This window comes from Poecilia reticulata, linkage group LG7 (genome assembly GCF_000633615.1).
Source record: "Poecilia reticulata strain Guanapo linkage group LG7, Guppy_female_1.0+MT, whole genome shotgun sequence".
NCBI classification, from domain to species: Eukaryota; Metazoa; Chordata; class Actinopteri; order Cyprinodontiformes; family Poeciliidae; genus Poecilia; species Poecilia reticulata.
This window is the reverse complement of record NC_024337.1, coordinates 18,241,895-18,267,938: the sequence shown is the minus strand read 5'-3', so window position 1 is coordinate 18,267,938 and position 26,044 is coordinate 18,241,895. Positions and strand designations below refer to the sequence as shown.

The following is a 26,044-nucleotide window of genomic DNA, read 5'->3' as shown; positions in this document are numbered from 1 at the left end:
CGTTGTTTACTGACATTTCACAAGCAAAAACAAAATTGTATTCAGATTTATTTTCAGTCCCCTAATTACTGTGATACACCTGATAAAAGTCCAGTGCAACTAATTGCCCTCACACACCAAGTAGCTCTTTAATATTAGATGTGTGTGACTTCATCTCTGTGTGAATCCAGTTTTTCCGTGAAGGCCTCAGAGGTTTGTTAGAGAACATGAGTGAACCGCATCATAAAGATCAAGTATCTCACCTCGCAGGTCAGAGATAAAGTTAGAAGCAGGTTTAGATTATAAGACGATCTGTAAACAGCAACATCAGTGTTGATCAGAGAGATTGCTAAAGGCTTGTTGCAACTGCAAAGAGCTTCAGCTCAGGTGGGAAACTCTATCGTAGACAAAGCTGTGAAAGCCTTTCCCTTCCAGCTTTGAACATAAAGCTGGAGATACAGAGTAATGGTTTGGATAAAAGCATGGCAGTGTGACTGAATGGATCAGTCACGGATCTAAATTGAATTTAGATGCTGTTCACAGACACTCTGTGTGTTTTTCTGTCAAATAAAATCCTCCAAAAATGCACCATGTCTGTTTGTAATGCAGGAAAAGAGAAATAATATATGTTTACAAAAATCCATAAGAAGATTGGTCGACTGATAAAGTTAGATAATCTATAACTTGTTGAGTGTTTCAAGCTGATATTTTTTATTCAGTGTAAACTAATCTAATCTATGTAATTCTTAGTAATGGTTTTCAAGCTGTTGTAAATGACTAATTGTGTATATCTCTTTGTAAGGATTTCTTTATCTTTTCCCAGAAAAGACGTATCTCCTGCTGATCTGAGTTCATGTTTGTTTTAGTCCTGCTTGGTAGCGTTAGGACTGTGTTTGTGTGTGTCATTTCCTGTGCAGCTGACTTCCTGTTCCTTTAACGAATCGTCGTCTGTCTCTGTGTTCCAGGGTGAAAGAATTGAAAAGGGCCAGGGAACATGAGACCCCTCAGAAGAGCCCCCTTGCGATGTGACATCACTCTCCTGACTCCTCTTTTCTTTTTTGTTTGTACCTGAGACATTTTACAACAGAACAAAAAGAAAAAAGAAAAAAAACATCGGTTCAAGCACTGCTATTATTACTACTACTAGAGCAGTGTTACTGGTTCAACTACTATTACGTTGTACGACAGCTATTTTGTTTTTTTACATGTTTATTCTTTCCACTGACTTGGTGACTTCAACAGCATTATGAACTCAAAGAACCGGGGCAACGGGTGCAGAACATTGGCTTCATGGCATCTTTTGCACTTTTTCATGGACTGCTTTTTATTTTTATTTCTATTTTTTTGCTACAAAGAGGTTTTGGACAGTGATGAGAGACGACGGAGGACAGGCGGTCGGTCAAACGTGAGGATCTCGAGAGATGGAAGTTAGGGCTGTTGCAGAAAATCTCAAAGGACAAGGAGACCATGCAGAAACACTCTGGGCTCTCATTGTATTTCATGGTTACTTTTTAAGACCAATAAATTCACTCAAAGACAGATTTTTCTTTTTTTTTTTTTTAACACCCACATATACCCCACTTTCCACCCAATGCTGGTGATTTAACGGTATCCATTTAAACTTAGTATTCTGTCCAGTCCTACTTTGCTCGACCCCACCAGTCCGCCCTCCTGGGTGGGGCTACAAATGAATGTAGTGGGGTTCAAACATTCATGCTGAAGCAGATTGGGGATAAAACATTTTCTTTTAAAAAGATACTATGCTTTATTGTATATATATAGTCCCTTTATTACTTGAATTTGTTTCATATCGTCTAATGTACTCCTTCCATTATGTCCAATGTATTGGTGAGCTGTATCAGGCTATATGTTGTTAAATCCTACCAAGAGAAAAAAAAATGCATGACTTCTAGACAGAAAAAGTCTTTGCTTGTGTGTTTATGGTCTAGCCCTTTGGTCTTTCTTCTGATTTTCATTTTATTTCCACATTTCTCTTCATAAGAGCCGTTATTATTTCTGTAATTAAGCTAATATCTGTGTTCTCCCAGTTATTTTGTTTCCGTCTTGGTTCCCCTCCCAGAGGGGAACAAAATGTCCTTTTTTTTTTTTTTTTTGTGTTGTAACTCTTGTATTCATGCAGGTTGTTCTTGTTCTTTTGAGTTGAACTCCGGAGCCTCTGCAGGCTTTTGAGGGGAAAATCACATACATTGCCTTGACGTCTTAGAGATTCTTTGTGGGGTCCCTAAGCTTGTCCCAAAATAGGGGTTTGACAAATCCATATTTTTTGACAATTGAGTGATTTCTGTATATAAAAGAAGGCTGCAAGTTATGTAGGGGAAAAAATGAACATGTTCCCTTACAGGGATTGTATTTTAGAAATATATTATTTTATTCATTAAAAATGGGTCGAAAACAGGTACAAGACAAAAACAGAATATTTGTATAGTTTTGTTTGAATGCTTAAGAAGTATGGTTCTATTGTTTGTACATAGTGTAAATATCTGGGATAAAGATGAGCTAAGTGCATGAAAAGTATGAACAGAGTTAAAAAGGGGGGGAAAAAACTAAAGCAGTAGTGGCTATGCTCTGTAAAATTAAAAATATTTCACTATTAGAGTATTTTACTTTATTTTGATTGTTCCGGAGACAAACATTTTGCTAAAGCATGATATTATTGCATATGAAAAAGTAAAAAAAAATAATGTATTTAGTGTTAGGAGAGGTCTTTAAAAATTATCTTAAATCCACTATAGTTACTTTCATTTTTTTGTCATTATCTGTTTGGTTTGGGCTCCCAAGAAACTTTTGCCAATGGTGCCAAGGTATACGATTGCTATGAAGCTTAAGAATTTATTTAAGTCCATTTTTGCAGAACAGATAATCATACAGTGAAATACACGCTAAGGAACGAAAACCATAACATCCCGACTGACTGAGGATTGAAGAAAACATAAATGTAAAGGGACTCATTTTCAAACGAAGGGCATTTTAGTGTAAGTTCATCATATTTCCGCCATCCAGATGCGCCGTAGAGCATTGTTCATCTCCTAATATACCACATCAGATATGTGCTTGATTTTTGTTGTCAGTATAAATGGAATGTGACGATCACAGAGGTATCTTGTCTGAACTCAAAGATTGTAAACAGATGCCTTTCCCATTTGGACCCCGACAAAGCAAACACAGGTGTTGCTGTTCTTATCACTGAAACAGACTGAATTCATCACCTCAGCTGTGCAACCTGACGCACTGAGCTTTGATTTACTATTCATAGATTGAGGTTTGTAAAATGAACGGCGATTTGACCTTTTTTGCACAGCATGTGTGTTTTTTTTAAGAAATGTTTCCAGTAGCGGTTGCCAAAGGCAGATGAATCCTGCAGTGTTGTCTTGGTCTGTTGTGAAATAAAAAAAAATTAGAGCCATGATAAATCATTTTTAAACTTTCCATCAGAATTACAAGCTATGTAGAATTCAACTGAAAAACAAAGACTTTCTTTTTTAAAGTGATGAAACTGAATCAAAAGTTCGTTCAACATCTTGACTTAACATTATTTTCCCACTCCAATTTGCAAAATGTCTTCAAATCTCTATTATCTTTTCCACAGTCCTCATCAGATGATCCCACAGATTAGTTCAGGACTTTGGCTGAGCCGTTTCAAAACTATCTGAAGAAAAGAAACCCCACGTCATGATGCTGCCAGCACCATATTTTACCGTGGGATACTTTTGGAGTCGTGTAATGTTCTTTTTTTACCATCCAAACTTTTTGGAATTGTGGCACAGAAGTTCATTTTTTGTTTTTTGTGCAAATAAATAATCTCACAGAAGGTTTAGGAATGTTTCAACCAGGACTGGATGTTTTATTTGACAGAAACCCGTACAGTTTACAAACTCCACACCTCAGTCCACAATTAAAAAGAATCTAGTAGCTTTTAGCAGCACCTGTTTGAAATTCCTGAAAATGTTTCCTGCGCTCCTGTCAGTCTTTTATTTGGAACCTTGAACACACATCCAGTTTTTGGGATGTTACTTCCTATATTTTCTTCAGTTACTGATCACTGCCCTCATAGGAAACTAGTTTTTACACAGTTATTCTGAAAATTTGGCAAATTAAGGTTTAACTTTAACTTTTTTCATTTCTTCTGGCAGGAAGTTTTGATGTAAAATCAAAAGGTGCTTGGAGAAAGTCTTAGTTTAAGGAAACACTCATGAAACAATTACGTAACAAAGTAGTTTTTCTGTTGAATTTCACAAGAGACGGGTTACATTAGAGGATGGGAAAGTTTAGAAATATGCAGCATGATTACATTTTTTTTTTTTTTTTTACATCACACCAACATGGCTGTTAAACAAGGTTGAGTGAATTTTTATGAGAAGGCTGTATTAAACAAAAACTGGAGTTGGAAAAACTGCTAAATGAACGATGCTCATGTGATTCTAGGAAACACTGGATGATCTCAGACATGTCCATGAAAAGTCAATAAGCTAAACATGACTGTAATATACTTAGGTGTAAATTATAGCACTAGCCTCTCTTGTGACACACTGGACAATATCAAAACAACATAGGATGCTTAGAAAAATAATTAGAGCCTTTTAGGTGCCTATTGGCTGCTGTCTAATTCTTACTCTGCCAGAAAGTGTACTCTGTATCCAAACATGTGAAAATTCAGCCAAGTGCCACTGAAAAACTTGATTTTAATTTGTTTATTTTTAACATCATTAGGATCTATAGATATTTCTCTGATGTTCTGGAACAACTGGTTGTTGTCGTGTTGTTTTCCAAATCACCTGATGTGTAAACTTTATTTGCAATGTTTATGTAGAAAGTGCCTATTCATGTCCTCATAACACCAGTTGCAGAATGCATTCAGTATCCCTGATCTTGAGGGAGAACATCACACGATCAACCACCACCGCACCATTACACTCGCTCCCCTGAGCAGTAGAAGTAGAGCTCTCCAGCTTCATTTCCGTTTTTCTGCCTCTTCCATTTTCTACTGGAACAGCTTGACTTTTTTAGAAACGCCACGTCCGGGGTTTGCTGCCTTGCGCTCATACTCCGGTTTGTGGTCAGAATGCATAGCCAATGCAATGTTTTGGGGGGAAAAAATGTGGGAGAAGGATTTATAATGCTTGCATGGTAAACTAGTTAACTGGGTGACTGAGCTGCACCTATAGCATGCTTATTTTCTTTGGACTGGTAGTCAGATAGACTTGATTAAGACATAATGTTTGCAAAACAGTAAGCAGCTGGTTTGGTGTATCATAGAGAGGAGAAACGTGATTGTAGGGGAGACGAAACCTGCAAACGAAGCCAATGACCAGTACTTGGTAGCTACGGATGTTTTCATGGCAGAGCATGAGGACAGACTTGTATTTCACAACAGGTTTCTTAGATGGGCTTTTTTTTTTGCTTTTTATTGTTCATTTAGACTCGGTCAGTGTACCACCAAACTCACTTCTAGGACAGATGGACACATAAGCATTTAGCATTGGTTAACCTCCCTTTTGTATTTTACTCAGGGTGCCAAAATGGGGAGGAGGAAACAGAGCAGGACATGCATTTCACATCAGAGGAAGCTAAAACCCGAAAACACAAATKGTTAAAACAACATGGAACTGAAGGTTTCATTGGACAATGTTTAAAGTAAATTAATACAATAAATTTCCTCTTACTAACCTTGAACAGGTGGAGCCCTGAAATGGACTCCAACCAAATGTAGCTCTTGGAGACGAATGACTTTTATGAAGACCTGCGTTACTCTTTAGGCCTTTAATTTATTTAGGTGTCAAACCGTAGAGGGTATTTAAGATTAGGTGTAGTTCTATGAAAACTGCAACTACAAATCTTGTTTTTTACTGCCATTTCTTGAGGGTGGGGTGACAGGCACACTTGTTTAGCACACAGCGTTTATCAGTTTTAAGATGTTCTGCAAATTGACCTGAGAATCTGCCTTTCCTCCTCTTCCTTTTTCCGAAGCACCCAAACCGCAGAAAGGTAGGCTCATCAGGGCAACAGAACAGAAACCAGTTCCGCAGTATGATCCACGTGTTGACACAGAGCAATAAAGAAATTATTTTGTGGAGCCCTACCAGGCCTAGCAAAGTTTAAAAATGACTGGACACGTGTAGTCGACTTACTCTTTATGCAAATGCCAGTATTGCAAGACAAGCATTCAGTAGTTTATTGACAGCAATTATATGGCACCCTTTACCGAATTGCACGTTTTCATCAATTCCAAACTGAAGAGAAGAAAAAATGGCCCTGCTTTGATAGAAAGTCATGGGTTCTCGACACTTTGCATGTGAACTAGTGTTAGATCTCTTTTCCTCTCCTCTATAGCTGTCTTTCTCTCTGTCTTTCCCTGTTATGTGACCCGAGTTTTCTCCGCTCCCCGCCCTTAGAAAAAATGTCCATCTCCTCTCGGTTCTCCTAATGTGTTATACTTTCCTCCTTTTTCTTCCCTTTTCTTGTTTGTAAGTTTTATTTTTGTAATTGTGCATGTACAAGCGTCACTGACTCAATGGATATGTTTAAGAAAAAAAAAAAAGATATTTCTGCTGCTGAAGCCATGCAAAACATTTTGAATTGCCCTTAAAATATGGAAGATGTTTTCTGAATGCTTTATATTCTTTCTGCTGTAAAATAATAAAAAAAGGAGAAAATGAAGAAAACTTGAGAACCTATTCTGCCATGTCTTTTTGCTTCGTCCTTTACTTTTATTGTTATTCTCTCACTTTCCTACCAGTACATTTCAGTTAAAAACAACTGCAGAGAAATAACATATTTGATACTTTTCTTTTATTCCTTGTAGCATTTGATTTTTACATCTCAAATAACTTTGAATACATACAAAGATCTTAACATGACTTTCCACAGTTTAAAAGTAAATCGACTGAAAGTAAAGGTTTGAGCCTTGGAAACATGTAATGTATGCATGCATGGAGTTTGATGTTTGCTTTGTCTGCCCTTTAAAAGTATATCAAACATCTGTTTCCCTCTGGATTAAGCACTGCTTCTTGTAAGGCAGATATTCAATTAGCTCGGTTTTTAGACGCAGTACTTCCAGAAACACTCAGAATTTCCATTTCTCTTCCTTAACTGCTTACGGATGCCCAGCAAGCGGCTGTAAGGTTTCAGAAGACTTTGTTTCTCTAATAAGACCTGAAAGAGAGAATATAGTAGTTAGATATCTGTAGTACCATGTGTAACATAAGAGTGTAGAGTTTCAGTTAGAAATACGGGTCAGTTCCTTTTAAAAGTATTCAAAAGTGTTAATTAATCACAAACCTGAATTAATTTTACTGAAATTTCATGTGATAGTCCAATACAAGCTCATTGTTCATGGGGAAAAGTATATGCTTTACAAATGTTTTTTTACAAAGAAAAATCTGACACATCATCCCTTTGATGAGAGGTGGTGGTGGAGGCATCATGTTGAGGGAATGCATTTGTTTAGGATCAGAGAATTGTCACATCTAAGTCTTTACACCATCAATTCAATGATATTTTGCAAGGGAGAAAGACAAGGTTGCCCCATTTGTGTGATGCTGGCAGACCCTCATCTCCAGAAAAGAAAAGTAATACATGCTTTCCACACTTCTCATCTTCTCATAATGATTTTCATTTTCCTTCAGCTGCATAATTATGCACTTTACCTTGGTCTGTCATAAAATCTGTGCAAAATGCAGTTTGTAATTTTTCAAGAGATGTTGTTTAAAGATTCTGTGGCTAAGATTTCTCTTTCCCATTTTCAGGATGAAAATGTTTGAAGTCACACACCTCTCTCTTGACTCCTCTTGGCACCAGATTTGTTGTCCTGACACCTGAGGGATAAGAACACGAGGGATTCGAAAAGATTCGAGATATCCATTGTCTAGCACCTTGTCTTTGCAATGTAGATGAACATTGTAGAAAAATGGCTTCAAATTTGTTCTTAAAAGTGTCTCTTACCATCTCTGTTAACTTCCCCAGATATAAAAGTAGAATATCGGAGAGCTGTACCATCCTGAGGCATAAACGTTTGCTCAGGAAGAGACTCGTCATCCAGCGTTCCGATAACGCGATCCTCCTCTGAYGCTGAGGTCAAACATAAATTTTAAAAAAGCACATCAAAAATGTTTGCACACTGAATGTTTTCCAATCCAAAGTAGCACGTATAGTCACTTCTAATAAACAGAAAATTGACTGCTTGAATAGAACCACTCACATTCCTTTTGCCTGCTAGCTGAACCTTGGCAGAAAAATCACTGCTGAGCATTGCAGCACTCAGGTAATTATTTTATGGCCCCAGGTTAAGACTCTGCTGTCATTAATCTCTGAAAATTAAATTGTACGACTGAAAATGCTAATTACCCATCTTAATTGATGGATTATTTTTCATAAAAGCCATAATAGAGGCATTATCCTTTGCTCACCTGGTCCTGGATAGGGCATCTCGGCCGATTCTGTGATAGGGTGGGCCAGCAGGGTGCCAGAGGCCACAAGCACAAAGGCCCAGGAGAAGAGATGGCTGCACTTCATTACTGTCTGATGCTGTTGTGGGAAGTGGCTCTGATTTGCACGCAGGTCCTCTGGTGAAGACTTCTGCATGCGCCGTGGCCCCAGTTGTTTTATATACTTCCAGCTGGGTCTACTCCTGACTGGCACGGCACACGCACACACGCTTTTGTTTGCTGCCACAGCCGTCGGCTACATGCAGAGTCACATCCGCTCTCGCTGGYGTAAATCAACAGGGACACGCAGGTGAATTATGGACTCAATAAGAAGATGCCGCACTGTCCCGTCTTCCAGAGCCGCCGGTCATTTTTTTACCAGCTCTTTGGCTTGATTAACCAATTTCACTGAGTTTATAAATGTTATTAAAGCAGGTGTGTAGATTGTCATGTCAACACCCACACTGGGGAGCAGGTGGCACACAAACGGCGCAGATGAATCACTTCCACCTTTATGTTACCGCTTTGTTCAAGTCTTAGGTCATCTGACTCCTAAAACCTTGTTGCATATGAAGTAGAGAGAGATCCTAATAAACCAAAGTAATTACTTCATCAGAAGTTCAGGGCAGGCTTAAGTGTTCATAACCCTCTTTTCTATGAGCTGTCTGACATTTTAAATCAATTCMAGGCAGCAGGAGATTTTCCAAGGGTCACTTATTTCAGCCTGATTAATGCACAATATTTAGAAGCTTGGTAAGGCTGTGCGACGCTGGGTCTCTGCTTTCTCCTCTTCTTAGTCATGCAATAAACCAAACCTTTATGAGTGTATCCAGTGTGGTTGGATAGTGTAATAGCAGCTATATTACTGCTGAAAAAGATGAAAAACAGCTTCTTAAAAAGGTACATTGTCCACCTGCGGTTGCAATTTCCATATTTACTAGAGGCATGACTTAAGTATTCAAACACTCTTCTGATTTTGTGGGCAGCTGAAGAGGCAACCAAATACAATTAGTTTTTACTGGTGACATTTCAACTCCCATAGCAAGCATCTCAACAATCTAGATTTTCCTAAGATAATAAATTTTATAGATATTCATCAAAACTTAAAGTYGTAGCTTAGTTTCTTGGTTGAAAATTTGATATTATATTCATGTGTGTTTCTTGGTTGTTCAAACTTAATTTGCTTTTAATTCAGACATTTGAACTTCATATTAAGCTGAATGCTCTGCAAAACAGTTAGTCGAGAAATAGTAAATGTCGGAAGAGCCCAACACAAATTGATAAAGATTATGCTAAGAATGGAGGCTGGAGAATGAAACTAATTTAATTTAAGTTTTTCCTTAAACTGCTGTTGCCTCTGAGCTCCATAATTCATCAACTTTGTGCGCCAAAGGTCATTAATTTTTTTTTTTTGTTGTTGTCTTGTTTTGCTTTGACGCGTACTTTGTATTTTTCTCTGTTTACTTGAATGCCMGACACAGACTTTATCGTTTATGAAATTATTTATGTAGTAGAAGAAGTGTCTCCAAATCCCATTTTTGTGGAGCAAAACTGTACAGACACAAGTAACCAACTTTATTACCTACCTGTGAAGGTAACTTATGGTTACCATAGACCCTAAAATGGCCAGAAAATGATCATTTTAGGGCATTTTTTGACCTAAAATGGCAGGTCAAAAATTTTATATTTTACAGTTGTTTTCAACAAATTCCAGTAGATTAAATATKAAGCTGTAGWTTTGCAAACATGCAGAATGTGTGCAAAATGAGCAGCTATTGTACGATTCATTCCCTGAAGATACTGATAAATACAAATAGGATCATATCCATTTTTTTTTTTTTTGCTTTGACTGCTAGTCATTATTATGTAGCCTACATCTACTCTAACATGATTGCTTAAAGTGGCAGTGCTAGTTGTTTTTACCTTATGATAAATGGTTTGTTATGTCCTTACAACAGCTCTCAAATACTTTGAATTATATTGTTGATGTTAAATCCTGTATCATTTGAAAAAAGGTGTTGTGTGTTTTGTGAGAAAAAAAAGAATGAATGAATGAATGAATGAATGAATGAATGAATGAATGAATGAATGAATGAATGAATGAATTAATGAATTAATGAATTAATGAAAGAAAAACAGAAAAATAAAAATAATCGTTCCCTTTCTAAATTAAATGCTGTTGTTTAGTGTTGGATTATTAAATGTTTTTACCAAACGCTTAATTTATAAGGAGCGCTTTGCCTTTATCGCTTTCTTTGGTGTTACTCTGGAATAGAATCTAAATTCAGTCAGAAATTATATATTACATTAGAAATACTATATACTATTGTGAGTCATTGCAGCACAATAGCATAATAGTTAAATCGTGTATTTATTCATTTGTTTAGGAAACAGATGACTCTTATTTTCTCGATGGAGAACTTTTACGTAARATTATTTATTTTTTCATGTGACCAGTCGTTTCCACGGTTGTTGATCTTACAATAACCACTAGAGGGCAACGTTTTCTTTAGGAAGCTATTAACTGGACAAGGTGCGTGTTCTTGGGGTAAAGCTGACATTTCTACTGACGCTCTTCTTYCTTTGATCCTTTAATATCCCAGTCTGAAACCAGAGACTTGGCCTGAAACCTTACAGGCTTTAARTAAACAGTGGTGTAGAACCGAATAGCACCGATGAAAAGAAGTGTAAGCCAGTTTTTGTACATTTGTAAAATGTCTGCATCAAATGTGAGATTAGTTTATGCTTAACCAGCTCTCACATGAAACATATTTCTAAAATGGCAAGGTTTGGTTTTGGATCAATTTTGTTTGATGATGATAAGATTCACGATAACATATAAAGATTAAACAAAAAGTGAAAAAAAGGTTTTTAACGTCTCAACTTTTAGACTTCTTCCAAGGAAATTTGAGTGAATGGATCAATTTGGATTTGGATTAATTACTTGATAGCTAAGTGACAACCATCTGAAAGGTGATGACGGCTGGGAGAAATGCATCTATAAACTGAAAGTAAAACAATTAAAAACTTCATTGCTATGCGTGTCGGAACCAAACAAACCCTTACCTACGGTGATTGATTCACATTTTTTTCTGTCGACTAAGCTTGTTTAGTCAACATATTTCACCTTTTTTTTCCCCAATCTAATATTCACTGGTGTTTAATAAAAACAAGCTTAAAAGCGTCACTCTAGTGTTGGCAAACGCTGGTCCAGCTGATTAAATTTGGATAATGAAGATTCGGATGCTGGAGGTGTACGTGAAGGCAGCATTGAATGACCGCCCCCGCTGCCGCCGCGGAACAGGAGCTGTGAAGGAACAGCCCCACAGACTGCTGGCCAAACTTTGTCCCCTCTGGTTTCTCTCACCGAGCCGACACCTCTTTGTTTCTGTCGGGGTCAAGTGCCGCCGCTTTCCCGAGGGCTTCACACCGAAACCACAGGCGTTAGAGACGGCCAGGCGCGCTGGTGACAGCTCCGATAATTTGCTGAGATCCACAAAAGAGGAAGGAGGGAGAAGAAGGAAGGTGGGACTGAACAGGGCTTGGAGAAGTTGACACTTCGTTGTTATGTTGGGTACTTGTTGAATAAGCTGCGTGTACACACAGATACGACACTGCGGCCTTTGTGGGCAGCGAGCTGGAAGCTGGTAGGTTTATTATAATTTTACCTGTATCGATTATTGGCTTGTTACGTTGCYGACATATTTGTTTACACTGTTGCAAACCTGAAACCGGCCCGAAAGTACAGGTTCCATTGATGACGATGACCAGCTAGTAGCAGCAGTGTTTACACTACTTGTTCTTTATCCAACTCATTTAACCAAAACTTGATGTATTCCCTCAAACCCCCAAGTATTAGGAAGCATTTTTCAGTGTGSCATTTTTCAGTGTTTAAATAAAACCTTGTTTTATTTAAAAATAAAACAAGGTTTTATTTTTAAAACCTTGTTAACCATCATGCCTTGGATAAAACCGTTGTTGCTTTTTAAACTTTTTTGTCTTTGTACTCTTGTCTCCACACCTTTCATGCTGCCTCAGTTACATATTTAAGTACTCAAGTGTTTTCATAATGTTTAATGTTTCACTTCTCTGTTTTGCCACAAGTCTCATTTCATTATTTCACACAATACACCCCCCCTCTGTGATGTGTCAGGGTCTTCTAAAACACCATGAAGGAGTGAGAAGTGGGGGGCAGAGATGGCAGAGCTGGAGATCGACCAGTCCAACCTTCCACGTGTCCAAGAAGGTAAACACACACACTCACACACACTGAAATATATAATTCCAGCCTTGATAGAGCCACAAGTGCATGGAAAGTATGTGCTGGAAAGAAGTCAGTGTGGTAAGAAACCAGCCTCTGCTACTAAACTGCAGACTATTTCATTCCTCGCTAGGACACACTTCTACTGTCAGAACTGTCTTAATTGTTCATGACATGGAGTAAATGTTGCATTATCCTATTGGAAGTAGCCATATGGAGATCTGTACTCTGACAGATTAATGCTCAGATAGTGTTTAAAGGATGTTCATTTGGCATCAAGGGGCAAAGAAAACATCCCCCAAACTATTACAACCCCAGCAGCCTGAAAATTGATTCAAAGCAGGATGCGTCCAATCCAAACTCAGAGATAAAGACTCGTTGGACCGTTCCATGTTCTCCAATTGTTGCCTCGGTTTCCTGTTCGCCGCTGACAGAAGTAGCACTAGATGTGGAGCTGTGACGCTGTCGCCCATCTGTTTCAAAGTTCAACACGTGTTTTCAGAGTTGCTGCTCTGCATACTTTGGTTGTAATGAGTCGTTATTTGAGTCACAGCAAACCTCTTCTATCATCTTGAGCCAGTCCATCTGATTTCCTTTCAACTCAGCTGTTGTGTCATATTTCCATCCACAATCGTCCTACAATATTTTCTTAAGATGAGTCTCTGTAAAGCTGAGAGATTGTTGTGTGTGAAGCTGCCAGTAGATCACCGGTTTTTAAAATATTCAAACCAAAAACAACCATGCCACGTGCAAAGTCACTTAAATTTCCTTGACTAATATGATGCTCAACAYGCATTAAGTTGTTGCCATGTGACTGGGTGACTTGCTATTTGTGTTAACCAAAACAGTTTATTAGATGTTCCTAATAAATTGGCAGGTATGTCAGCAGAATTTGTTTGTATCACAAAACAGCTGCTTGCCTGAAAAGTTATTGAAAGAACTTTTGAATGACATCATTATCATGGAATTAAAAGTTTCAGCATTTTGAAAGACAAAATTCTAGTTTTGTTCCTAAATTGTGACCTAAAATCGCAAAAAACTAATTTCTACAAATCCTTGGAAGAAACATTCAACAACTATCTTTTATAAACACGCTAACGGTTGTAGCTGTTAAATGTCAATTAATTGACTTGTTATAGTCTCTTTATTCAGCCCAAAGGTCAAGTTTATTAGAAAAATCTCAGTGTTCCTGATAACGCCGTGTTTTGACTCATTTCAGTGAGCAGTGTAGACTTCCTGTGGGTTGAGTCTTTGGCTCCATCTATGCAGGAAGAAGATGATACCAGTGGTTTAGAGTAGGAGGGAATTTTCCACACAAAGGTTCACTGATTCTACTGTACACAACTGGATTTGTCGTTGACATCGCTGGTATGCTGAGGGCAGATAAGCATTAGGAAATGACTGAAAAACTCGAGCTTTTGGATGCAAAATGCACAAGGATCCTCATGTGTCCTGGATATTTAAGTTATCTTTACTGATATGAGGTGGCTTGGTAAAGTAGCTTTTCAATTTGACCTATTTTCACATTTTGCTGTTTCACCACCACACAATTCAATGTATTTTATAGGGATTTTGTACAATAGACTAAAAATTGTTGTGCATATTGATGAAAAGTGTCAAAATCCTTTCAGTATAAATCTGTAAAGTATGTCATGTAGGCATGTGATAAGAGCTCAGTTTTATTTCATACCAATTTTCATCCAATTTTCCAGTTTTTTTCTCTCCCGGCATTTTATTTTTTACGTATATATATATACATATATAAATTAGAAATGGATACATATGTTCATATCACCATTCTGGGAGTTATCCTGAATTCAAAGTCCAGATAAATACAAGCTGTAAAACAAGATGGTGGGAGCTGGGTGAGCCGACATCACTCTGAACCAGGGGAGCCACGAGAATAGGGGAGGGGGGAATTTAAATCTTCATAAACAACATATTTGGTTGATTGATGAATCGCCCATAAATAAAACCCAGAGTTGTGGTGAAATTTAGGAAAATGCTTTGTTATAGACCAATGTGACACGTTTAGAACAACTTGCATCATCTATAAATGGAAGAAGTATGGCACAGATGCACACTTAACAAGTCATGGACGTCTGTCTGAACTGAACTGCTAACTCTTGAATTGGTGAAGAGCTGCAGAGATCCACAGCTCAGGTGAAAATGTCTGCTGACTGTTGTAGAGTTGCAAACTAAAGCCGTGTTTAAAGAAAGCAAGAAAAAGTTCAGTTTGCAGGGTGTCACAAGCAATCGAGCATCTAAGTAAACTTTTTGACCTGCATGCAAAATGTGACGTGCTTTGAGGATGCTTTTCTTCAGTGGTGACAAAGAAGCTGGTCAGATTTGATAGATTCAAAATATCCATAATTTGTAATTAAGTCTCCAATCAAACAAATTAAATTAAGAATATGTGGCAAGACTTGATAAATAACTAATTTGGTTAGGAATGACCAAACATTTTGGTCTGCGGATGTGAAAAAACTTGCTCTAATTGCAATGATATGTGGTTTTATAAAGTATTCAGTAGAGGGGGGGGGGGGGGGGCAGAATACAAATGTGCACCAAACGTTTTAGATTTTATTTGTAAAATATGTCCATGCTCATGCATCGGATTCCATCCACTTCACAATTACAAACCGCAAATCACAGAGAAATAAAATGTTTTTTGTTGTTGTTTTTTAAGTTGAGTCACTTAATACTGCAGCAAAAGTATTTAAAAATACATTGCAGACCAAAAAATACTGCCCTTGCTTGCTTGTGAATAGGAAAACACTCAGTGGTTAGGAATTTCTGAGCTGTGGCTTGGCTATAGATGGTTGGCTCTGTCTTTGGCATGTCCACACTAATGAATGGGTTAGGAATAGGTCTGCATGTCTTTTATCAGGGGAGATAATTCAGCACTCTACTCTTGTTTCCACACACAAAGGCCACTCTGTGCAGCTCTGCAGTTTTCATGTTTAATCGAGCCGAGGGAAACGCACAAACAAAGCATGTAATAGCATCTATAAACTTGTCAGCGGAACAATAGCAGTATGTAAATCAGTATGTCTGTTCAGGATAATTCGCCCCCCTCACCCTGCATGTCATTATCCACTTTGACCAGGCAGATCTCCTGAACTTGCTGGCACCGGGCTTGTTTGGTTAACATCTCGATGTTGCTGGAATTCCCAAGAGCCTTGTCCCTTTTCACCTACATTGTGTTTTTTTTTTAACTAGAAGTGTCTTGGCTAAGTCAGCTCTCTTTGTTTTCGTTGCCCCCCCCTCTTATCTGTTCCTGTTTTGGCTCTCCTCTGGCTCCTCTTGACACAGCCCTGATGTGCTTTGGGAACGCAGCTCCCACTGGAATTCCCCCACCTCCCACTCATTCCTAATTTCACTCTCTCCAGCTGACCCCTCCAGTCCCATTACCCCCCTCACCTCCCTTTGTTCTCAACGACAGCTAGGTCCACTTCTGAAGCTGCTTCGGGAGCATTTCTCCACAAGACGCTTTGAGCTGTCTGTGGATAAAACTTGTGCAGAAAAAGGAAAAAGCGAGGAGAAACGGAGCAGTCCAGAGAGGTGGAGAGAGAGAGTGTGTGTGGGCGGTCAGTGGGACATTTTGGCTGAAAATAGAACCCTTGTCATTTTCTCCTTTTGCTGCTTTCTTTGTTGGCAGACTCTCACTGCTGCAGCTACCCAAGTAGCAATGGAGATGGAAGAAAACTGTCTGTGTGTGTGTGAAGTGTTGCTCCCTGGAGCTGCATGCCCATCATAATCTGCATAATTTTGTCCTGATTGATTTTCTGTCAGCTCTCCTCAGTAGGTTGAAGCTGTTCATCACAAATCATGCAGGTCATAGTTTCCTGTTCAGTAATTATCCAACAGTAGAGTGCCTAACATTTACCCTCTTGTGTATAAACATTGCAACCTAATGTGTGCTTTCTGATTTACTATCCTCTTAGAAAGCAGACAGGTTGTTAGAAGCCGTTGTTAAGAAGCTTACAGTAGTCGCCCCTGGATTTGCGCTGAACATATGTTTTTTTTTGTTTTTTTTTAACCATCAGGCCTGAATGCCTCACTTCCTTTCTCTAAACCGGCTCAGCCGTCATTGTTGCACACAATTCGTAATGTGACCACACTTTAAAGGAGTTAGGAAAAACAAGTTAAACTACATTTCAGACACAACCACACCCTCATTTAGACTCATGCCAGACAAGACGCGCCATTTTTTCCCCCGTCTCTCCATCTGCCAGCTCTTCTGTCTGTGCTGGAATTAAAAGGGAATTGTTCCGAGCCGTCACTTTGCCCTGCCGGATGAGGCCAGGACTTAGATTCAGCCCCTCCCTCGCCGACATGCAGGTTGGAGATCCATTTAGCGGATATTCCTCTAAGCTCCACAACAGGTGTAAATGGCAATGAATGTCTTAGTTGGGATAGTTTGACGCTTCCAGGGGCAAATGGGCTTCATTTTTGGTGTAAACTGACCCCTTCAGGGCTTAGTGGTGTCTGGGTTGGCGCTCTACAAAAATATAACTTCCTTCTAGTCTACAGCAAAAAAACAAAAAAAAAAAACCAAAATCAGTTTTGCTTTGTGTATTCAGTCGCACTTGATCGTACATAGTGCTGCACAAATGATCATCAAATTGCACTATTAAATTAAAATGAGAGTTGTGATGAATCCATGTTTTCCTCACTCCCGTCTTTCTAATCTCTGCTTCCAGTGATTTCTGAACATCTTTGCCAGGTTTGAAACATCAACTATTGCAATGCTCCATATAATAGGGTGAATAATTTACATCCTCCTGCCTTTGGGGGGCATTAGAGGATATTTACTTCAAGTAAATAACACTCCCTTGTGACCTTTTTATCCATCTGAGAATCCTAAAGGATGCAACAGCTAAAACAGGCTTCCACAGACTTTTGGACATGACAAAAAAGTTTGTGCTAACAACATCAAGGATGTCTGGTATAACAAGCGTCAACGCTCTCACGCTGGTCAAATGTCACAGCAATGAATAGAAAAATCTGTTAATAAAAATTCTTTGAAGGGGCTCCGATTTAAGGAAACTCTCATCCATTTTCTGATTGAGTCGGCTAATAATTTTTTGACTAATAGGAAATAATATGTTTAGAGCATTTAACTGCTTTCTGTAGATGGTCAGGAAATTATTAGGCAAGGAAAAATGACGCAGTGAAAACATGACACCTGGAATATAATGGTAAAAAATATGGCATTCCTAACAGCCCTTTGTGATATACCGTAAGAACGACGACAAAATGATTTGTTAGGCAGCTGTGCTGGTTATTAACTCCAGAGCAGTTCTTTGTTGTTTGATGAATAATGAAAACCTGATTTTATCTGGTTCACAGAGTTCCTCTGCGGTATTTAAAAGTCAGAAGAAGTAAATCTTCTTCTTCTTCTTCTAAATCTGAAAGAGTTGGGAAGAAAAGAAATAATGTGACAAAACAATCACATTTTCACATTTTATTCCCTGTCTCTCTCCCTTAATCATACAAAATCTCAAACAAGCAATGACATGCATGCAAGCTGGATCATTAAACTTATCTGCTGTTATTTGAACGTCTGACTGTAGGTGTCAAACATTGGACATTAAACCTGGAGACATTTGAAATATGGCAATGTGATCTTAAACAGATGTAGAAACTTGGTGGTTGCTAAAGTGGGAAAACGCGTTATCCGTAATTTAAGTGAGAATCTGAAAGCAATTAAAACACTTATGGAACCAAACCACCAAACAACAAAGACGAACAAAAACAGAACCAGTGAATTTCTAAAAGCTTAACGTTAAAAGTATGAGAAGACTGAAAAACTGCAAGAAAATGCACAATTTCGAATAACTTTATTTTTTTTTTGAGAAATTCTAGTTGTTTTTTCCCCCGTTATGCTTTGTAACTAGTGCCTGTATGGTCTGTAATTTTGGGGTTTTATGTGTCTGGTTTTCTGAATTATAGTAACATTTTTGGGCCACTGTAGTTGTCAATAAGTGTCGAGTTTAAAAACACAGCAGGCAGTTTGAAGAGCGCACAGAAATATAAACGCAGTGAAGCAGTCTCAGTCTTCAAGTGTGGACGGAGTCAAATTCTTGAATGTTTCAGTCGTGAGCGAGCTGCACAGATGGCTCCTGCTGTCTGCGCATAATAACCTCAGTATATTACCCTCACATTGAGTCACGTCATTTGCTACTCGCTTTGTATTTCAAAGCCTTTATTGTAAATAAAAGGCTTCTACTTTTTTCAAAAAAGTAGCTTATTTGGCATTTTTATCTGATCACTGAGAGTTGTTGAGCTTTAGAAATTGAGAGGAAGGAAACGCAACAATGGTGCTGTGTGTTTATTTGAGTTACTCTTCAGTTTGTTTGACAGATGTGTAAACACTCAGGCTGTCTAAAATTGTGTTTTAGTTTCTGTTATGTCTTTCTGTGCATGAAGGGGAAAACGGATATAATGGCTGATAAATTATGATTTCCATCATAGGCAGCAGATATTAGTTTCATAAAATAAGATTTAAACTCTGTTTGCCTCAGCGCCTTAAATGTTGAACCAGAACGCTTTCTGTTTCAGAGGCAGCAGGTTATGGCTCACAAGCTTTGCATGCTCATTTGTTTAGGTCCACTGCTTCTACCAATCGCTTGAATCTTAAGGGTTTTTCAGCAAAACATTCTTGTTTTAAATTGAGAAACAGCTGTGCACGCACATTTTTATGAAATAAGTGATGAGGGCTAATTTTAACCACATGCATGCTTTGATTAAAAGTCTGTCTTGTTAAAATCTAGATTTCACAGACACTGAAATGTACTTAGACTGTAATTTATGTAAAAATGATAGCTGCCTTTGTGTGAAAAGCACTTATTAAAATAAAAAGCTGTTCTCAAGTCACCCTGACGCGACTCAGAGTCTTGGAGAGTTTATTTTTCCCTTTCAATTGCTCATGTGACACGATGCTAAAAATGTCAACAAGGTACTAGCAAATAAAATAAAAGACTATGTATGTGCTATAATCAGTATCTGAATCAGAATAGCTCAGATTGTTGAAAACTTCACGTTTATAGAGGAGGCAAAACCAGTGCACTGAAACCTGACTTGGTTACATTAAAATGTATTGATCATATTTGTAAATGTTGGGAAAAACCTGTGGTTAATCAACTATTAGATCATCTTAAATCTGTTCTTGCTGAATCCAATGCACTTTAGTATCAGGCCTGAGATTATAAGGTTCAACGATAGGATGCACCGATGTAAAAATCTGGGCCAGTATTGATATCCAGGATAAATATTTCTGCTATAGTCTATATTTACTGATCTATTTCTGACCATTTCATAAAGAAACAACCACATAAAGCTAGCACAAACAACAGTAAAATGGGAATAAAATCAGTTTTTAAAATCTGCACAATTGTAATTATCGGTACTGAAGTGTTAAAAAATGACTAACATCAGCCGACGTCACTGTTGATGCCAATATATCATGCATACCTAATTCAATGGATTCATGTTGGATCATTGTGTTATGTTCCTTGAAAAATGAAAATAATGTCCAGTTACCATGGCATTAGATAAATTACCTCACTTCAGTTTTCTGTATGTTGATTTAGTCAAATAGGAAGTTGTAAATCCAAATATTCTTTTCAATTGGTGCCCCACATGGTTGTGCATTTGGTTTAGTTAAATCTTATATTAATAATTCATCTTTTATTGCTGCTAAATATTTAACAACTGTTGATTGGACACTGAAGTGCTGTCGGTGTCTGTTGTTTCAGTTTGCCAGACCTTTGCTGTGCTCGAGGATGGAGTGTTGGCACACAGCCTGCAAGAGCAGGAGAGTAAGTATAAAATAAATCATAGCTAAACCTCACAATACCAAGTAACTGAGCTGCTTGATTGCATTGAACTATGATTCAATAGTTGTGTACTGTTACTTAACAGTCATTGTTTGCTCGAGTCTTTGCAGAGCAAAAGTATTTATCTCTTGTAGGATACATTTAAAGTCCAAATCAACGTAGATCCAATTTCTATTGGTATAAATTTTGTTCTCTTTGCCTTTAGTTGAGCAATACTACACCACCAACATCCAGAAGAACCAACTGGTGCAAAATGATATCCGGGTAGCCCGGAGGCTGCAGCATGAGGAGGAGCAGCAGCGGGCCCAGCAGAGCGCCCTCTTCAGACAGGTTTCCAGACAAATGTAAGTCTCTCCAGCTTCTCTCTCAACTCACTCTGATGCTCCAAAAAGAGATTGTGGGGAATTTCCCACATGCAGTGTGTTTGCTCTGAGATCAGATTATTTGTTTTAGTAGATCATGAGTATAAGAAGCCATTTCCTTTCCTGTTGCACAGGGAAGAGCAGGACTTTGAATACGCCCGGGTGATTCAAGAAGAGCTCCAGCGACGCGCTGAGGAGGCACACAGGAGGGAGCAGGACGATGAGGTGAGTGTTGTGCATGAATACAATAAATTTTACACTTAAAAAAAAAAAAAACATTTTAAAGCAACTATTTTCCTTTATATGTTGGGATAATATGCATAATATGCAAATTGCAGATGTTTTAGTGTTGTTTGTTCCTGTTTTTAATATTAAATAAAAATTGTATTTCCTAAAAGTCAGGAATGCACATAGAGTAGCAGGAAAACACAACAATCAAATCCTGATACCTTACCAACCTTAATGGCACCATGAATAGCTTGCACAGCACATCTCTAAGATGTTTTATGTCTTTTCTTTATAAAAACAGTCAATATATATGAGCGTTAGTCTTCACATATGGTGTGAACACAACATGGAGGTGCTAATAGGATTCAGGTTCAGTCTCAGGTGAAGGATGCTGGCTTTTTTTGTTTACATGTAAACAACACTTGTGAGGTAGAATAATACATAATCGGCTCTGCACAGCTGCTGGTTACATTGAAATGACTCAGCCGTTCGCTCTGGAACATTTTATTGAACTGGATTGTTTGGAAGTTTAGTAGTAAGAAAAACACGGATCCTTCTGTGTCCAGGCGACCACACAGGCAAGCTTATTCTTTAAATGTTGCCATTAATCCCCAAGAACATCAACTTTGGAGCAATATAAGGACTTTGAGTCATGCTTATAACTTTTGTTTACGAGGTAAAGGGTGTAGTTACCAGCTGGCAGCCTACTGTTGGAACAGCAAGGGGCTAACAAATTGTGACGAGGTGCCAATTATGTTAGCGATATATTAAACCTCTGCCACGTTGTACTGAACCAACACTGGGAAAAGGCTTGATAAAGTCAATCTACATTATAAAGACCAACTTTTGATTATTGCTGCACAATAAGCACTTATGTAAAAATGCCAAGACTTTCTCATGTTATTGCTGGTCATTTACTCCTAAAAGGTACAATTCCTTGTTTGTGGGGACAAACAAGTATTTGGAAGAACCAAAAACAAGAAAGTTGCCCATTTTAATTTTAACTGTAGCCCCTTTTTGAGCTGCAGTTTTTAGAGCACAGCGGATTGAAAGAAGAAAATGATACTTTATTCAGACTGCGGTGATTGAGTGGTCTATTTATTAAAATTAGAAAGAAAAAAAAGCTAATGTTAATTAATCATAACTTAGCCCTTTGAGTCTTACGTTTCAAATGTCCGTCTGGTTATTTTAATTGTACACAGTTCTTTAAATATCCTTTGAGTAAATATATTTGTCAATTTATCCATAACAACTAGAACTTTCAATATCTAGCAGTGATTTTCGTAATTTACCGAAAGAGCTCCCCTCAGATTAATTTCACTTCCTGCTACTGCGGGGGTGAAATTACCGTAATAACCCGGAAAGTACAACGTCTTTCAGAAACTGTTGGAATTTTTCAGATAGCGCCAAGTGTGGTGGAATTACGGTACTGCAATTTGGCTGGATCATCACTGCTACATTCGGTCTAGAAGGGTGAACTAAATCACTTTCAGACATTAGACTAAAAGTAAAACATGTTTGGTGAATTAATTAGGAAATCACATGTCTCCATAGGAACTAAAAAAAAGTATGACACTCTGGACATTTGCCTGTCAAGAGCAGAGCAGGGAGTGAAATATGCTCAACTTTGCTTTCGCTCTCATAATTAACTGAGTCAGTAATTGCCAGAAAAGTGGGTCTGGGATGAATCCCTGTCCCTCCAGAGGGTTGCAGGAGACAAGCCAGCTGTTAACCAGAGACCCAACCTGTCAGCTGCTCATCTGGATGATTCCTGCAGCGATTTCTCTGGTGGCTGATTCTACATTTAACCATTAGAGAATTCTCAGTTAGTTTTGCAAGATTTTCACAGTTAATTGCAAAACACAAAATCTTATGTTTTTGTCTAGTTTCTTGTGTGAATATTTTAGTACCCTTGAAAAAAACACAACTAACTTACTGGTAACTTTTCAGAAGATATAGGAGCTTGTTTTAAGTAAATAATTCATTATTATTGACAAAAAAGTATTAGATCTAGACAGATTATTTCACTTACAACAAGGGAAAATGTCTTTTTATAAGTGAAATAATCTGCCAGTGGAACTAAGTACATTTTCATCAATATTAAGGAATTATTGACCTAAACAAGCTCCTATATTTGCTGAAAATTTACATGTAAGTTAGTTTTGTCTTATTTAACGCATCCCAAGATATTTGCACTAGAAACTGGTAAGTGTTTTTGCAGTGCATTGGAGGGAAATTATCTGGATTTTCCTATGTTTTTTCTAATCTTGACAGGGTTTTACCTAACTAACTAGTGACCTAATGTTATTCTTAATGCTTGTTGTTTTTGCGTTTGAACAGTTTGTTTTATTACTTTTTTTAAAAAAAGGAAAAGCTGCTATAAGGAACAGAATGTTGTCTGGACATGATGGTGGGGCCAGATGGCAAGCATCAATCACTTCTCGCTTGTTTTCATCTTCCCCCTGATGGCCAATCCTAAAACTTCACCCTGGGTTACGTTAGATCATTAGAAACAAACAGCTACGCTGCATACGGCAAAGAAAAAAAACAGCGCTCTGCAGTAAAACTCTCCATCTGGTCCAGCACTCTGTGCCTCAAGGCCTCTCCACCATAATATTTTTCTTTACGCGGCAGTTTCCTTTTTCTACATGAGCCTGCGTATAAAAGCACATTCTTGAAAGACAGGGAGTGCCATTCATCTTTGCTGAAAGGGTCGGGTTTAAATTCATGTTTATACTCTTAGTTGAATGTTGAAAGAGACAAAGCTGCTTTAATAAAGCTGACTCAGTTTCCTGAGGAAAGAGTGACAGCGATTGTGTCATAGTTTGGGTTTTTTGAGCGCTGTGGCGCTCTTGTATAGTTGAATCTGTTGCAATAGTCATGATTTGGAGGGGAAATGTGGAAGCCTGACAACACCATCCCAACTGTGAGGTGCTGTGGTGGCAGCATCATGTGATTGCTGTGTTTTGCTGGCACACTTCACCAAATAAAAATATGATTACATATAAATATTGGAAAAACGTCTGAGAAAAAGACAGGCAAAAATGAGTCTCCCAAATGAGCAGTAACCCCAATCGTACAGGAAAATTAGTTACAAAGTGGAAACAAAGTCACTGTTTTGAAGTGGCCACGAGAAAGCCTTTATTTCAGGCCTATGGAAATCTTTTAGATGGAGCTGAAAAGGTGTGTGTGTGTGTGTGTGCGTGCATGCGTGTGCGCGCTCGTGTGTGTGTGTGTGTGTGTGAGCAACACACTGTGTGAGAAGCTTGTGGAAAGATACCCAAAACACTTTACAAAAGCAGTTCTACCAAATACAAAGGACATTTATGTAAACTTGTGAATAACAAGGAAGCATTTAGCTTATGGAAATCATTTTGGTAATCATAACTCTCCTGAAATTGACCAAATGTTAAGAAGAAACAAAACTGTTTGTTTTTTTAGAGCAATATATTCTAATTTATAGGGAAACACCTTGCAGTATTACAAGTTTTTTTCACGTTTTCTTTAGGTCTGTCTACCTCTTGCGTATGCATCGATGTAAATGTTTATTTTGAAATCAAACAAACCATCAGCCCTTGTGCTGAGGTCTGTTAATACCTTATTTAATAACTGGCCATTCCAAAGTGGTTGATAAACATTTGCCTCCCATTAGGTTGTCTTTAATTAAGAAACAGAAGGCGTTGGGGTGTGCAGTTTTAAATGCCAGATCCCTGTGGCTCTAAATACCTAACCTGTCATGGCAAGCTGCTAATTATGTGCTGATGTTGGCAAAGTGGCCCCTGCTGCAGACAAAAAGGAGCTGTGCTTGCTGTTTGTTTTGATTTATATTGCAAAAGAAGCCTGTAGAGAGAGATTTCATGAAATACTCGAGAATTTGCTGATCTTTGGAGAATGTAATTAGTTGCTTTTCTTAGAAAGCAGCACCCAAGTGTGACACGACCTCCACCTCAGAGAGGACAGAGACCAAGTGGTGGGTTTTTTAACCCCTGATCACAAAATATCACTTCGAGTTTAAGTGTCCCGCTGACTTGTACCAGTCAGGAATGAAAGATCAGCTCCTCCTGGATGTAGTCTGTATGGTTAGATTTGTTTTGTCACTTTTAGTCTGAAACAGTTTCCCAGGAATAAATAAATTAAGAAGTAAAATATTAAATTGCTTCTTCTTTGTTTTCAGTAAAATTATAATTCAAAACATAGCGATAAATAGGATGCTTTTTTGAATGTTTTGTTCTTTTGTAAAGAAGTTACTGTCGTTTTTCTGTCTTGTTTCATTCAGTCTGTACAACACTGCCACCTGCTGGCTGAAAGTAACAGTGCATCAAGAATCAAAGTTGCTTTGAATTGTTTTCTGTCACAAGTTTTAGTATAAATGAGTCTGTAGCAACCCCAACAGACAATGTTACATGTCAGCTGTTTTATATCTGCATTTCTTTTTATTGCTGTTCATGTCAGACCTGGCTGCTTGTTTAAAACAAATAGAGGAAAAGAGGTTTGCTGATTAATTCAGATGGAAAACGCCCACAGATGAGAGATGATTCATACCACTTCATAAAAACAGTAAGATTTTAGTATTTAGTTTGAGGACTAATAAAGGTAGAACAGTGGACTGAGAAGATCCTCATTGTTGCTCTCTTCACTTTGCATCGTTTTTAGTGTCTCTGCTGACGTCTGTATTTTTCAGATAATTCTGTTTCTACCTCTCATGTGTCTGAGAAGCTTTTCGGTGCCTGATAGATGGTATTGAGAAACTATTTTAAAATGTAATCCAATGCAAGATGTCAATTATTATTCACCACTGAAAATTTTACTCCAAATTAAGCGTGACCATACAGTTGCAACCAGATACTTGCAAAACTTTGTATGGAAAAAATGTGCAACTTTTTTATTTGTCACTGTCTGGTGTTAAATTAGATTAACTATTTTTTCTGC

At 38.0% G+C, this 26,044-nt stretch overlaps 3 protein-coding genes across 9 annotated transcripts in view; 2 read left to right on the top strand and 1 right to left on the bottom strand.

Moving 5' to 3' along the window:
• The window catches only part of camta1a (calmodulin binding transcription activator 1a), a 393,081-nt gene extending 386,410 nt beyond the window's left edge, over nucleotides 1-6,671 (top strand). For all 5 annotated transcript variants that reach the window (XM_008414292.2, XM_008414290.2, XM_008414285.2 and 2 more), the window contains one exon: nucleotides 945-6,671. In XM_008414292.2, coding sequence (XP_008412514.1) covers nucleotides 945-977 — 33 coding nt within the window. In that variant the 3' untranslated portion in view covers nucleotides 978-6,671. The remainder of the gene's footprint in view (nucleotides 1-944) is intronic.
• A 93-nt stretch (nucleotides 6,672-6,764) lies between these two features.
• LOC103467687 (urotensin-2-like) lies at nucleotides 6,765-8,750 on the bottom strand. The gene is made up of 4 exons (XM_008414296.2): nucleotides 8,403-8,750; nucleotides 7,939-8,064; nucleotides 7,768-7,811; nucleotides 6,765-7,149 (listed from the first exon to the last, which is right to left on the bottom strand). Exons 1-4 carry the CDS (start codon nucleotides 8,575-8,577, stop codon nucleotides 7,036-7,038), a joined length of 459 nt encoding a protein of 152 aa, XP_008412518.1. The 5' UTR covers nucleotides 8,578-8,750; the 3' UTR covers nucleotides 6,765-7,035.
• Nucleotides 8,751-11,688: 2,938 nt separating this feature from the next.
• Nucleotides 11,689-26,044, top strand: part of ccdc187 (coiled-coil domain containing 187) — a 22,331-nt gene continuing 7,975 nt past the window's right edge. The window contains exons 1-6 of one of the 3 annotated variants that reach the window (XM_008414302.2): nucleotides 11,689-11,945; nucleotides 12,027-12,067; nucleotides 12,574-12,666; nucleotides 20,445-20,507; nucleotides 20,731-20,869; nucleotides 21,022-21,112. In XM_008414302.2, the coding sequence (XP_008412524.1) occupies nucleotides 12,618-12,666; nucleotides 20,445-20,507; nucleotides 20,731-20,869; nucleotides 21,022-21,112 (342 nt within the window). In that variant the 5' untranslated portion in view covers nucleotides 11,689-11,945; nucleotides 12,027-12,067; nucleotides 12,574-12,617. Of the gene's footprint in view, nucleotides 12,068-12,573; nucleotides 12,667-20,444; nucleotides 20,508-20,730; nucleotides 20,870-21,021; nucleotides 21,113-26,044 lie in introns of all 3 variants that reach the window. The other 2 variants (XM_008414301.2, XM_008414303.2) reach the window with 2 other exon arrangements.